The 15,165-nt window shown below is 40.1% G+C and overlaps 1 protein-coding gene across 1 annotated transcript in view; it reads right to left on the reverse strand.

Moving 5' to 3' along the window:
* The window catches only part of SLCO3A1 (solute carrier organic anion transporter family member 3A1), a 656,353-nt gene that overhangs the window by 189,861 nt on the left and 451,327 nt on the right, over positions 1–15,165 (reverse strand). Inside the window, exons 3-4 of the mRNA XM_077263428.1 lie at positions 15,061–15,159; positions 12,811–13,074 (exon numbers count right to left, since the gene is read on the reverse strand). Coding sequence (XP_077119543.1) covers positions 12,811–13,074; positions 15,061–15,159 — 363 coding nt within the window. The remainder of the gene's footprint in view (positions 1–12,810; positions 13,075–15,060; positions 15,160–15,165) is intronic.

Here is a 15,165-nt window from a genome sequence, read left to right on the forward strand (position 1 = left end):
TTAGTTGAGCAGATGGTGGTCATGCAGTCAAATGCAAACACGCAGCTCCTCTCCGGTGGAGCGGGAATTCTGATGGCTATACACCAGCCCTGAATCCACTCACATGAAACTCCTCACCGGAGGTGCCAGCATTCTAGGGGCTTATTTCAGCCGGGTCCCTGAATACACACACATGAAACTCCTCGCCGGAGGTGCCAGCATTCTAGGGGCTTATTTCAGCCGGGTCCCTGAATACACACACACACATGATCACACTGGTGCTGAGTTCATACATAAATTGACACTAGCGCATGGCCGTGCGGTCATGAGAACATTTTATAGCTGCAGCAACTTCAGGACCTTCCAAGAAGGACCAATGGAAGACTTCCACATAACTTGATCAGGTACATGACCTTCCTGGAGGACCAATGGAAGTTGCTGCTGTACCTGAGCATGTGACCCTTGATCTTCATTGAGAGATCTTACCCTCGACATGCTCAGTGTGTGCAAAGCAGGACTTAGTCCCAGAAAAGCCTGCTCGCCGCAGACCAGTGCAGGGTACAATAGCAGAGCCTGCAGAGGCAGCAGTAACCCTTTACACAGTACCAGATTCAGTGAGACGCTGGGACCGATGTGTCCGCTGAGCAGACTCCACTGCGGCTAATGCAGAATGGGAGACCGCAGCAGACATGGCTCAAGATTCCCCCTGTGCAGTGGCAAGAACTCGACTCCTAACACATATCCCAGACACCTTTCTCACCAAGGTAAACTCACTCTTTTCCAACTATATATGGAAAAATACAAAACCCTGCATAGCTTTTCGTACACTGACACTACCTAAGACAAAAGGTGGAATGGGGGCGCCTGATATTTGGAAATACTACTACGCTGCAGTGCTATCTTGTACAATAAACATAATACAAAACACTCAAGATAAACAATCGAAAGAAATAGAAAGAGAACTATCGCCCTCCCCCTTAGATCACTTTTACTGGTTCACACAAAAAGTCACCCACCCTTCCTTCACCCTAACCCACTCACAGGAGCTCTCCTAAAGATTTGGACAAAAACTTGTCATATTCTTGTCCCTCCTTCGTCACCATTGATAACACTCTCTGATATATTAGCACACTCAATAAAAGAACAAGCCAAAAAACATCTCAATAGACTAGTTGATAGTTGACGGAGCGCTCCTCCCGCTAACAGAACTATGTAAAATACCCGATCTGGAGAACTTTAATTTTATGCATCATGCTACACTTAAAGATACACTAAAGAAAATACAATATTATTCAGACATGACACGTAAACCCACCAAATTTGAGACGTTGTGCTCCATGTCATCTAGACCTACAAAAATACAATCTATAATATACCAAGCACTCTTATTGACAGAACTTAGCCCTAAGAGAGCCTACATATTAAAATGGGAAAAAGATCTTGGATATATGTTCTCACAAGAACAAGTACAATACATTTATAACTTTTCCCATGGCCCTACAAACTGTGTTAAAACCCAGGAAAATGCCTTTAAAGTAGTGTCCAGATGGTATATCTCACAAACACAAATCCAGACTTGGCGGACGAGCTCCAATGCCAAATGCTGGCGTTGCGAGTCCGAAGACGGTGACTACCTTCACATATGGTGGACATGCCCAATTTTACGTAAATTCTGGTCACTGACGGAGAAAACCATTCATGACATCATAGGGAAAAAAGTGAAATTAACACCAGAAATTGCACTCCTGAACTTAACTGTGTGGCCTGGCCATCCACGAGCTACCACCCTAGCCCAAAATATTTTGGTGGCTGCCAAACTATTAATCCCCACATACTGGAAGACCACGAGCATACCAAATTTCCAACAATTACTAAAGAAAATAGACCAGCTATACCACATGGCTGAGGTGGTGTCCTTAGTAAATCATACACATATAAAGTTCAAAGAACTATGGAACCCCTGGATTGCCTTCAGAGGGACGTCAATGACAGAAAAAGGGAATAAATCTCCCTAACACCAAAACTAAAACATGATGCACCCCCCTCCTATCCCCCCTACCTCCACTCCCTTATGTTCACCCCCTCTATCTTTGTCTGTGAACTTCTTTACTTTCTCCCCCCCTTTTTTTTTCCTATTGTTTGTTTTACTATAGTTCTTACTTTAAAGCAACCACATTCAGTTTCCTGGTAAAAAAGTACTCATCTGTGTTTACTCATAATTTCATATCTAGTTCAAGTTTAAGAGACGCCTAAATTGATCGATAGACATTCTCGAAACCTGTCTGCTTGTCATAATAGTTGTAATGTTTATACACATTTCTTTGAGCTGTTGGTTGTAAAAGTTGTGATTATCGGCATTAAAATTTAATAAAAAGAACATTGAAAAGAAAAAGAAAAGTAATATTTGGCAGCATTTGCAATTAGTTAATAGCCTTTATAAGACTAGGAGTACCAATACATTACAATTTAAACAAAATGAGTATGAGGTCCTCCTTTATGTCTATTACAGGGTGTTTGTAAGTCCCTCTGAGTCCCTAATTTTGGCACTTCTTGCTTCCTTCATAAATTATACTGAAATTTCTGATCTTTTAATAAATTTAATTTTGGTTTGCTTAAATTATATATTTTTTTCCATTTAGCACTTTTTCCATCCATTTCAAAATTTTCGCTGCTCCCCAGACCTCTTTTTATGGTCGCCGGAAAAATACTTGGATTTCTCATTGACTCCCATTATACTTGTTACTCGAAAAGAGCACCCGAGCATTAGAAATTATTTGAATCGAGTAATGAGCATTTTAGTGATTGCTCATCTTTACTAATTAACTCTCAGCTCACTGCTGAGAGATAATATTAAAAACAAAAGGGAAACAGTCTCAGCAGTCCAAATCCTAAACACCAACAGCATCGGTTTCAGAAGCTTTTTCAGATACGCATGTGACAAGATTTCTAATGTGCATTCCTTCTGTTTGTGTCATTTTTTTTAGATGCACAAAAAGGTCTGAAGGACTTTCCAAATGTATAAAGTTTAATGAAGGCAACTTACAAAAAATTAAAATCGTATTTTAAGGACTCACTCTACTCTAAGGGTATATGCACATGCTGTAATTTTAGTGTTAACGCAGCCACCAAGTTTTGCCAGGAGAAGCCACTTCAGGAAAACGCTGGGGGTCATTTTCTTGAGGCGGCTTTGCCTTTCTACTTCTGCTAGAGAGCAGCGCAGAGAATGAGCATGCCACTTATTTTAACCAAACCCAAACCCTGAAGCAGTTAAAAGAAGAGTCATAAGATGGAACCTGTGCACAGCAATGTTATTTGCACATTGCTCAGCATTATGTTCATTCCATGGGGTGCTTTTGTGGCACTTTTTTTTAGGTGTATTACAGGTGAATGTAGATTCCATTGTTGCATGGACACTTTATAAATATATTAGGGGTATTCCTATCTTACAAGACCAGCCACCTCTTCACTGAACCGTATGTATAGAGCAGGGGTCCCCAATCTGTGGCTCAGGAGCCACATGTAACTCACAGGCCCGTGGTGCGTGCTCGCTGCTGTCTGCCAGTTTGGTGTATTATCACCAGCTCTTCCAAGTAGCTATGAAGAAAATGTCTCCAGATGGTGACTTTGTGAGCAGTGCCACATAGAAGAGATCTGCATGCTCATATATTGGCCATGAGGTTGGAGAGAAAAAGTTAAGTGCTAAACTGGATATAGGATGATACTGCCAGAAAGAGGGAGTGATTGATAACAAGAATACTAAATGAGGATAACATGGGAATCCATAGATCTAAATTTACTGCCTTGATGTGTTTTCTATAGGGAAATAGCCATCCATAACCTGTCTCCTCCATATATCTCTGAACTAATCTCCCAATATCTTCCCTCACGTAATCTCCGGTCCTCCCAAGACCTCCGTCTATCCTCCACATTTATTCGCTCCACACCCAACTGCCTCCAAGACTTCTCCCGAATATTCCCCATCCTCTGGAATTTTTTGCACCAACACGTCTGACTATCAACCACATTCGGATCCTTCAGACGGAACCTGAAAACCCACCTCTTCAGGTAAGACTACAGCCTGCACTGACCCCGCTGCCTCCTCACCACTACCGAAGCTACCGCCTCACCAACACCTCCTGTAACCCCCAACCTATTGTCTCCTTCCCCACCATCCTGTAGAATGTAAGCCCGCAAGGGCAGGGTCCTCGCCCCTCTGTATCAGTAAGTAATTGTTAGTTTGCTTACTGTAAGTGATATCTGTAATTTGTATGTAACCCCTTCTCATGTGCAGCACCATGGAATCAATGGTGCTATAGAAATAAATACAAATAATAGGGAACCTTTGGCTGTCATTATACCAGTATTGGGGGCTCTGGAATGTCAGTACTGTGGAGGAGGCAGGAACTAGATGTCATTATTCAGGAACTCTGGATGTGGCCCTACTTTCTCTAGGAGCAAAATGTGGCTCTCGAGGTAAGAAAGGTTGAGGATTGCTGGTATAGACTACAGTGTCTGTTCCCAGAGGTGAGATTTTCACCAATAGGACATTTATGGTTTATGGAATAAAATGGACATGAGGGTGATGAAAATACTCATCTTTATGTGGCATGTACATTTATATACGCAATATATTTACAGATATGCATATCTGATTGTGCAGATTGGATTTTCCTATAAAAAACCCTTTCTCTGGATACCATGATTATATATGTAGGTAATAAGTACAACCACTTTTGATTCAAGTATATGTTTTGTATGTATTATTGCTTTGCATTGTTATTTTGTATCCTCCAGGGACAGCAATGAATTGCAGAATCCTTTGTGCTCTCAAACTGGAAAGTTGAAATCCCAGTGGGAGTTAAACATACACTTCTTGCCTGCACATAAAGAGCGCAGAGACACAGCGAGATGTGGACTACACACACAATAATCCCTCAGTCTTGCAGTGTACTCTAGCTGCCTCCAACACAATAAGAAATGAGAATATAAATAAAACATCAAGGACGCTAGAATCTTCAGCCAAAATGTTTGTCTTCGAACAGGCGGTGGTGAAATGCTGCCAAATTCAAAACAATATTGAAAATGTTGTTTGCGGAGGGCAGTACCAGTAATTGCTTAGGAAGAGAGCTGCTTGCTTTCTGTGAGACTCATTATTGGCACATTTTTTACTAATGGTGAAAAGTAGTAGGTTTGTTTCTTTTGCTGTTTTCTTTCTTAACATTTAAAACCTTAATCTCAAAGAAAAGTAGTAGTCGCCAACGTGCAGCCATTAACAATAATCTATGAAAATTATGTTGGAAACGAGAAATAAACAAGTTTGAAGCCAATATCCTCAACAAAACACCTCCATAAATATAGGACTTTCAATTCCAGTAATCTCCAGCATTATGGTATATTGAAAAGATATTTTTGGTGGATAAATTTTTTCTTGCCTAAAATTACAGTCATCTTGTGTATATGATTTAACCTATAAATATAAAGTCCAGATGCGCGATGTGTCATGTGGTCAGATGATACCAAAATAGAACTTTTTGGCATCAACTCTACTTGTTGTGTATGGAGGAATAAGATTAATGAGTACAACCCCAAGAACACCATCCCAACCATGAAGTATGGTGGGGGAAACATCATACTTTTCTGCCAAGGGGTCAGGGCGACTGTACCGTAGTGAAGAGACGATGGATGGGGTCATTTATCATCAGATTTTGGCCAACAACCTCCTTCCCTCAGTAAGAGCATTGAAGATGGGTAGTGGCTGGGTCTTCCAGCATTTCAATGACCAAAAACACACAGCCAGGGCAACTAAGGAGTGGCTTTGTAAGAAGCATTTCAAGGTCTTCGAGAGGCCTCATCAGTTTCCAGTTGTGAACCCAATAGAAAATGTTTGGACGGAGCTGAAAAGCAACAGCCCTGAAACCTGAAAGATCTGGAGAAGATCTGTATGGAGGAGTGGGCCAAAATCCCTGCTGCAGTGTGTGCAAACTTGGTCAAGAACTACAGGAAATGTCTGACCTCTGTAATTGCAAACCAAGTTTTCTGTACGAAATATTAAGTTCTGTTTCTTTATTGTATAAAATACTTATTTCATGTAATACAATGCTAATTAATTATGTAAAAATCATACAATGTGATTTTCTGGATTTTTTTTTTTATTCTGCTTCTCACAGTTGAAGTTTACCTATGATAAAAATTACAGACCTCTCCATGCTTTGTAGGTGGGAAAACTTGCAAAATCGGTAGTGTATAAAATACTTATTTCCCCCACTGTATAGCAGCATAAAGGTACAATACCAGGGCTGAAATGAAAACAGTAATTAGCAGAATCTAAAAAGCAAAGGTCTTCACAACGAGTATTGATGAAGTGCTCTCAATAAAGGCACTTGTAAATGGATAGAAAACAGTCTAGAGAGCAGGCCGTTGTTAATAATTCAGATTTACAAAATTAGTAAGCGGTGGATAAAGGGTTCTCCTGAATTTGGCTAATAATTAAGGTTAAAAAAAATAAGTCTAGAGGGTCCATGTAAAGGTAGATCTTGTGGAAAACAACATGCAAAGCAGCACATCCTAGAGGACTGGTGCAATGTGAAAAATAAAAGCAAATTCATCTGTTCATGCCTGATTTCTGACTGCCAAGTTATCGAAGCATATTTCCACAATATAAATCCGCCTTCATTGTCTTACATGTCTTGTCTGTACATATGGGTTATTAAAGGCAGTCTGTCATACATTAGAGGCCTCATTTGTTTATTTTTCAGTTATGTTGTATCCATTTTTTTCAAGGATAGAACAGATACTATAATGTAAGTGGCTGATCACTTGTTTCTGTTTATTTTTGCACAGAAATGTTTGATTATGATCAGAGTCACAGATCAATATCACTCATGTATATCTTTGGGTCCATGACAATTACAGATTGTATACAGATGCAATCCATGTGCTCTCTATTTTTAAAGAGACACTCCCATCAAAATGCTTATCCTCTTACTATATTGCAATCATCATATTATATGGAACTGTGTACTTACAATTACTCATTTTGCCTTTCTACCAAGCTAATTATTGTTTTTTCCATTAGGTCTATGACATCATGTGATTAAAAACTGACTATTTGAATCCTTCTAAGCTATATGTAGAAACAGAAGGTCAGTTTTGCCTGAATGAGTCATAAGTTACTGCAAAAGTCCCTGGCAGGGAGAGGAGGGAGCAGCTGGGTCAGGAGGTAAAGAGGAGAATGATAAATGCAGGGACAAGAGTCTTCCTGTTTCTATATAGAGCAAAGTTAAGATAATAAGTAGCTGGATAGAAAGGCAAAATGAGCAATTGTAAGTACACAGTGCTATATAATATGATGACTGCAATATATTAAGAGGATAAAAAACTTCGATGGAAGGAGGGCTTCTTTAACATTGTACTGGGTAGGAGGAGCTTTGAAACTTTTTTTGGCACACAAGAAATTCACTTATGATAAAAATCGACACACTGACCAAACAGTGATGAAAATCTGATCAGGCACACTGAGGGAGAACATTTTTTTTCACGTACAAGAAAAAAAATGAACACCTGAATTATACCTTAAAGAGGTAGCTCGAAGCCTAAAATGTTCTTTATAAATATCTATTTTTACCATTTAGGCATTTTTATCATTTTCTTTATCATAAAATACCCTACACTTCTCCTTATCCATCTAATCCCTATATGTGTTTCGTTTCGTTTAAGAGGAGTCTCAAACGAGGCGTTATCATGAGGCAGGGGCTGTGGGAAAAGTGATTGAGGTTAATCGGCTTCTGTCCCCGCCACCACTGCTTTACACTCTGAAACAAGACATCATTGAGGAGTAGTGATAAAAGCAATGTGAGTGACAGCAGTGCCACGCCTTGATGATGTTCCATTTCAGGATGATGAGAGAAACTGTGGCGCGGCGCTGATGACACTCACCCTGTTTCTATTACCACCCAATGATGACGTCTCCTTTTACAGCAAGACACTAAAAGTGCAGCCGGCTGGGACAGAAGCAGCTTGTCAGCACCTCAGTCACTTCTTTCACGGCTTCTCTAAGTGCCATGGATTCAGGACACCTTCAAATGGCAATGTCGAAAAACACTATGGTAAGTGACCACAGCCTGGTCCAGGATATATGTCCTGTTGCGGCTGGGGTTAGGGACGCTGTGGTGAATTTAGCGCAGCACCAGCCTCCTGCCTCACTTGTGACTCATCGCAAATGAAAGGTCACAGGAAGAGAAGTAAAATCACATTAAGGGATTAGCTGTATAGGGAGAAGTGTAGGGTATTTTATAGAGCAAATTTCGAAAGTGGTAAAAGTGTAAAAATAGATATTTAGAAAGGACATTTTAGGTATTGGATACTCCTTTAAGGTGACTCTTACTACAGCTCAGCTATGAGTTACATTTTTGGCCATTGATTTTTATAAGTAACAAGTGATATTGCACTTAGGGAGAAATGCGTGTGTGGAATGAAACTTCCCCACCGGTATTGCTTGATGGCTAAGAGATCCAGGAGTATGTTCTTTTGCAATGAGCAGATCACTAGGGCAGATTTTAAAAGGTTATTGAAATGACTGGTGCTGATAATGATCCTGCTGGTAGATGTAGGACCAGCGAGAGGACCAACAGCAGGATGGGTCTGATGGCCATTGGGGTACTGTACACCCTAAGTGATTCTGCATATCACTCCCTGTGAAATGGATTACTATACTACCCTGATACACATATTATTCGACTGACATTGTATCTGCCCCGGCTTTGTTCTACAGCTATGCTACTGTTGAACTCTTGGATGTTTTTGAATATTAAACCCTTGGACTGCTTGATTTCTGTATCTGCCCGACATTGCTGTGTGAGCATCTGAACTTGAGTTTGACTATTCTCTGACTACACCATTGGTTATATATATATATAAAATTGTCATTGCCCTTGGCTCTTTGGTTTTGGGATCTAACTTGGCTTGTTCACAATTCTCTCGATATGCTCCACCGAAAAGCAGCTACTCTGTGGATGTTACCCAAAAGCTCATACAGCAATAACCACGTTTCCTTTATGGGGCTGAAAGAGTGAACACAAAGGAGCCCTCGGGACATGTTAAGCAAGGTGGCAAGTACCAAGACTGGACTTTGAAGCATTTTTACTAACGCTTAATGAATTTCTAACAAAATGCATAATAATTACACTTTAGTGTGAAGAGACCTGTGCACTGAGCCTTAATGTGTGTTTTGCCTCTACCTCATCATCTACAATACAGTCTCCTAGTTAAATGTTACTATTTTAAAGAAGTATTATAATCTTCAATCTTCAGAAGCACACTACTCTCCTATGCTTCCTGGCTTACTGGTTGCTAGTGGTGTCATTCTCCTGATTATTGATTGTTAAAAAAAGCAGTTTTGCCTCTGTAGTATGGGAGAGGTGCAGGGGGACTGAGACTGGCCAGATTCAGAGTGGCGATTGCAGGATCTAAAGCACAAAGCCTCCAAACGGCACAGAGACAGCTGGGTGGCCGATAGCCTAGGCAATGAGCTGTAAACTATAGAATTAAAAATCCCTCCATCCTTAAAAACAGAAAGAATTTTTAATAAGACATAAATCGCAATATAGCTTGTTTTTACAAGCAAATGTACTCATTACAGAACTTGAGGCAACCCCTTTAACATATCTGACTAATATTGTAATAACTCATCTGAAAACTTACCCATTTGATTTAGAAGATATCTTTTGCGATATTTTTCTATGATAGGGAAAGCAGCAGGTTGAACAAGCAGTGTACTGAAATGAACGTTCTCAGGCAACTTACACAAGTTTTCATTTGCTGCTCCTTGATCCGTTATGATTTCTCTGGGGCATGAGTTTAATCTTAAAAAATATGTCCTGATTTCAATGCAACTATTCTGTTTTATGAAAAAGATATTGCTGTCCTCAACCCTAAATCACATATATTCCTTGACGAAAATTGGATATTTGTATACATTTAAAAAAAGGTAGAAGTGAATAACCAGTCTATGTCATGTCAACAGATTAATTGGTCTGTCCAACTCTTCCACCATTTTTTTCTTTGCTTCAGTCTACAGATCTTTAGCACAATGAAGCAACTTTGCAAAAAGTCTCAATTAAAAATATACTTTTTCTTGTTCAGTTCCGTTGCAGACCCGTGTGCAACGATGGTCACAGACTAAACGCAAATCCTTTGCATTTACAGGTTGCTATGAAGTAAACTAAGTATAACCAAAAATGAATCAACATCTTTGTAAGATACTGTATATAAATTTACAGGCGAAAAAGACTAAAAACATTATTTTTAATGGTGCTCATAAGGAAGAATTTTTCAATACAGGCATTTCATATTCCAATCCTAAACAAAAAGCAGGATGGTAAAAGACGTGTCAAATTTACTAAAAGGTGCATGCCTCTTAATAAATTTGGTGCATTATTGGACAGTGTTTGCACCAGAAAATGAGATCTATGAGTTTGAGCTGGCGTAGATTTCTCATATATCCTACGCCAGTGTCCTTGGATCCATTATAGTAAATTTGTTCTAGAGTGATTAACTCGCTACTTTACCCAGAAAAAATCCTGTAACTTCTAAAAGAGATGGTCAGCTGTACTGAAACTTGGACTGTAGATACTTTGGTTCATGAGAAGTGAAAGTGCAATGAATCTCAGCTACAATGACGAGAAACTTCCTCACACCGACTGGTCTTGTCAACTAGTCATCTCGCTGGTCGTCTTCACTATGAGAGACTTGCTGCATGCCTTTCTGCACATCGGTACGATAGTTTATGTGTGGTGTTTGCATTATACTCCTGCTGAATTCCTTCTTCATTCGTTAAAAATGTAAAGATATAGTTTGGAGTTGCGTGTTTTCATTGTGAAAACTTATTGAAAGCTGAGTCCTTAAAAAGGTGCCAAAGTGAGTTTCTAAATAAGCTTGAAGGTCAAAATCCACCGTTCAAATGGTGTAATCTATCATTGGTGAATAAGCTGGAAAGTACAGGAACATTACAGCATAGGCATGATGGAGGACGGCCAAAAATATCCGAGGAAACAATTCAAGATGTTAAACCACGACTTCTGCCATCTGCACGCAAATCGTTGCACAGGTTTTCCCAGGAAACAGGGATGTCATATTCCAGGTGTCAACAAGTGGCCAAGAAAGGTTGTGTTCACCTGTACAAAGTCACTGTAGTGATTTAACACTACTGTTTTTTTTCCTTTTCTGGTCATTTGAAGGGTCGGATGTTCGGTAACAAGTCACGAAAATTACAGTCACTCCGAGAGAGCATACAGCGAGAAATTTAAGCTATGACCCCAGACGTCCTGCGCAATACATTCAGGAGTGCTTGGATTTGAATGGTGAACATTTTCAACACCTACTTTGAAACATCAGTTTCTCATGAACCAAAGTATGTGCAGTCCAAAATTCAGGATAGTATATCTACTCTTTTAGAAGTTGCAACAATTTTTCTCGGTAAAGTAGTGAGTGAATCCCCGTGTATTAAACTAGCCAAAAGCCACTTAAATAGAATACACCCTATAAAGCCCACACATAAATGTTCCACTATGTGATTAGTGTTGAGCATTCCGATACCGCAAGTATCGGGTATCGGCCGATACTTGCGGGTATCGGAATTCCGATACCGAGATCCGATACTTTTGTGGTATCGGGTATCGGTATCGAAACAACATTAATGTGTAAAATACAACATTAATGTGTAAAATAAAGAATTAAAATAAAAAATATTGCTATACTCACCTCTCCGACGCAGCCTGGACCTCACCGAGGGAACCGGGAGCCTTCTTTGCTTAAAATGCGCGCTTTTCCTTCCTTCCGTGACGTCACGGCTTCTGATTGGTCGCGTGCCGCCCATGTGGCCGCGACGCGACCAATCACAGCAAGCCGTGACGTAATTTTCAGGTCCTTCTAGGCATTCTGTATTTTAAAATTACGCTCCGGCTTTGTGATTGGTCACGTCGCGGTCACATGGGCGACGCGACCAATCACAAGCCGTGACGTCACGGGAGGCTGGACACGCGCACATTTTAAAATGCGCGCGTCTCCTGCCTCCCGTGACGTCACGGCTTGTGATTGGTCGCGTCGCCCATGTGGCCGCGACGCGACCAATCACAAGCCAGAACGTAATTTTAAAATCCTGAAGGACCTGAAATTACGTCACGGCTTGCTGTGATTGGTTGCGTCGCCCATGTGACCGCGACGCGACCAATCACAAAGCCGGAACGTAATTTTAAAATACTGAATGCCTAAAAGGACCTGAAAATTACGTCACGGCTTGCTGTGATTGGTCGCGTCGCGGCCACATGGGCGGCACGCGACCAATCAGAAGCCGTGACGTCACGGAAGGAAGGAAAAGCGCGCATTTTAAGCAAACAACGCTGCCGGTTCCCTCGGTGAGGTGAGTATAGCAATATTTTTTATTTTAATTCTTTATTTTACACATTAATATGGTTCCCAGGGCCTGAAGGAGAGTTTCCTCTCCTTCAGACCCTGGGAACCATCAGGGATACCGTCCGATACTTGAGTCCCATTGACTTGTATTGGTATCGGGTATCGGTATCGGATTGGATCCGATACTTTGCCGGTATCGGCCGATACTTTCCGATACCGATACTTTCAAGTATCGGACGGTATCGCTCAACACTATATGTGATATATCAATTCACAATGTCTGTAAATTGATTTACTTACCATACTTTTGTTAATTATCATTTTGACTATGTCCATGATTATTAACAATAAACCAGTAGAATTATTCTAACAAGAAAACATAAAGTGATGTATAACATTAATCTGAAATTTAGATGTGGTTACCTCTCAGCTGTTGGAAGCAGGACATTCCTTCTCCTGACTCCGAGGAATGTCTCAGGACACCATTGCTCGGTTTCGGTCTCTCGTACTCTCGATCTGGTAGCATAGTTTGCTCACTCTCCTCAGAATTATCCTTGCAGATAGAGAGAGACTGAGGAAATCCAAACATCAGAAGAGAAGAGAAAAAGAGTAAGGCACCGCAAAGCAGAAAACCAGCCCACCATGCGCCAATCCAACGTGGATCTTCAGGTGTTATTTCCAGCTTACCTACAACAAAGCACAAAAACTGATTTAAAATGCTATATTTTGGACTGTCTACACATCTATATGTACATAGATCACAATTCATCATTTAGGTAAATTGATAATGGTCCACTGTTTTCCTGTCTTTCATGATGTAAAAGAACCTGCAGGCACATTTCAGCACCTTGGACAGGGACACATTTACAAAGCCCTTGTATTGCTCTGCAGTAGGTTAGCTAGTAGCATTATAGCAGATTTCCAATGATTACACTAACATGTCTTAGAATGTTCTAAAGTAACAATAGCATTAAGACAAGAATAATTTGAGGATATCTCCCATGCTGCTGTGTACAGAAGACATCAAATCTCAGCAATTCATTCAAGTGGTTTTTATTTAACGCATTTTAAAGTGTCAAGTGCTTCTTCCTCAGGAAATGACCATCTGGTGGCTGATACTCAACATGGATGACCTGATCAGCTGATCATCCTCCATGGAAAAGGGCATAGGGTCTCTTTTGGCAGGCACAGCAATTGACAGTCATCATGCTGATCCTAGATACAGGATTATGAAAACGAAATTTGAGAAATCATTGAATATTTCTTTAACCCCTTCATGACATCCGCAGTACACATGGCACATGTCTGAAGCAGGTGTATGCAGTGGGCTCAGACAGTGAACTCACCCTATACCAGGCAGGTGGTGGCTGTGTATTAAAGCCAGGACCTGAACCTAACAATTGCAGGTGGAGCAGTGCTCCTCCCATGATTGTTAACTTGTTAAATGCCACTGTCAATCTCTGAAGTGGCATTTAACATGTGCCAATGTGAATGCGTGTCATCAACTCCGCCCATCGGTGCGCCCATGACGCAATCGCAGGTCAAAGATGGGTTGTCATGATAGATAGTGGTCAGCTTATGACCACCGTGCCTGTCATTACGGAGCTCCTTTGAAACCTTTTCTGTGGATAGGCATCAAAGGTGACCGTGATTTCGGCTATATGCAGCGATACTGTGGCATCGCTACATATAGCACAGGCAATAGTACAATTGCATCTTCAAGTCCTTTAAGGGGGCTAACAAGAACAGTAAAAAGTTTTTTAAAAAAAGTTTTAAAGAATCTAAAAAAAATAAATAAAGATATTTAAACAAGAAAAAAGATACACATATGTGGTATCGCCAAGTTCAGAAAAGTCCAATCTATTAAAATATTTAAAAAATTAACCCAATCGGTAAACTCTGTAAACAGGAAAATTTCATGAACACCAAAATTTAGTTTTTTGGGTCATCATAATTCCACCAAAAATGCCATAACAAGTGATCAAAATGCCTCATCAATCGCAAGATGGTACTAATAAAAACGTTGTCTCTCCCCGCCAAAAATAATCACACAACTTCATCGGCCAAAAAATAAAAATGTTACAGTCTCGGAAAATGGCACTTCTGATGGAAACTTCTGATTCTTTTTCGCCACTAAAATAATAAAAAAAAAACTGGACATGTTTCGTATCACTGTAATCGTATTGATGAGGAGAATGATATTGCATGGTCATTTTTGCACAAACTGTACATCATAAAAACAATTCCCTAAAAAATATGTTAGAATTGTGTTTTTTTTCACAATTTCATCGCACTTGGATTTTGTTTCAAGTACACTATGTGGTGAAATAAATGGTGTCATTCAAAAGTACAACTTGTCTTGCTATAAACAAGTCCTCATATGTCAGTGTGGACAGAAAAAGAAAAGAGTTATGGCTCTGGGAAGAAGGGGAGGGAAAAATGAAAACACAAAAATAGAAATTGGCTAAAAATTTAGAATTGGTTAAAAATATCTCAGTTTTTAGAGTAATATGAACCAAATGGGTTGAAAGTGGGAATATATTTATTTATAAATTGTGTGTGACATAATGACACTTTATCAGAACAATGTATCGAAGAGCTATGGTATATCACTGGGACTTTGGGCTACAGATACTGGTAATAATTGTCATTATGGAATATTAATGGACTTACTGGTATCAGCAAGTAAAGCATCAACATAAATCTTGGTACAGAAGGACCCCAGGATAAACCCACAGGCTGGTCCAAATACCAGCATGGTGAACAGGATACCTGCAA

Source organism: Ranitomeya variabilis, chromosome 5 (genome assembly GCF_051348905.1).
Source record: "Ranitomeya variabilis isolate aRanVar5 chromosome 5, aRanVar5.hap1, whole genome shotgun sequence".
NCBI classification, from domain to species: domain Eukaryota; kingdom Metazoa; phylum Chordata; class Amphibia; order Anura; family Dendrobatidae; genus Ranitomeya; species Ranitomeya variabilis.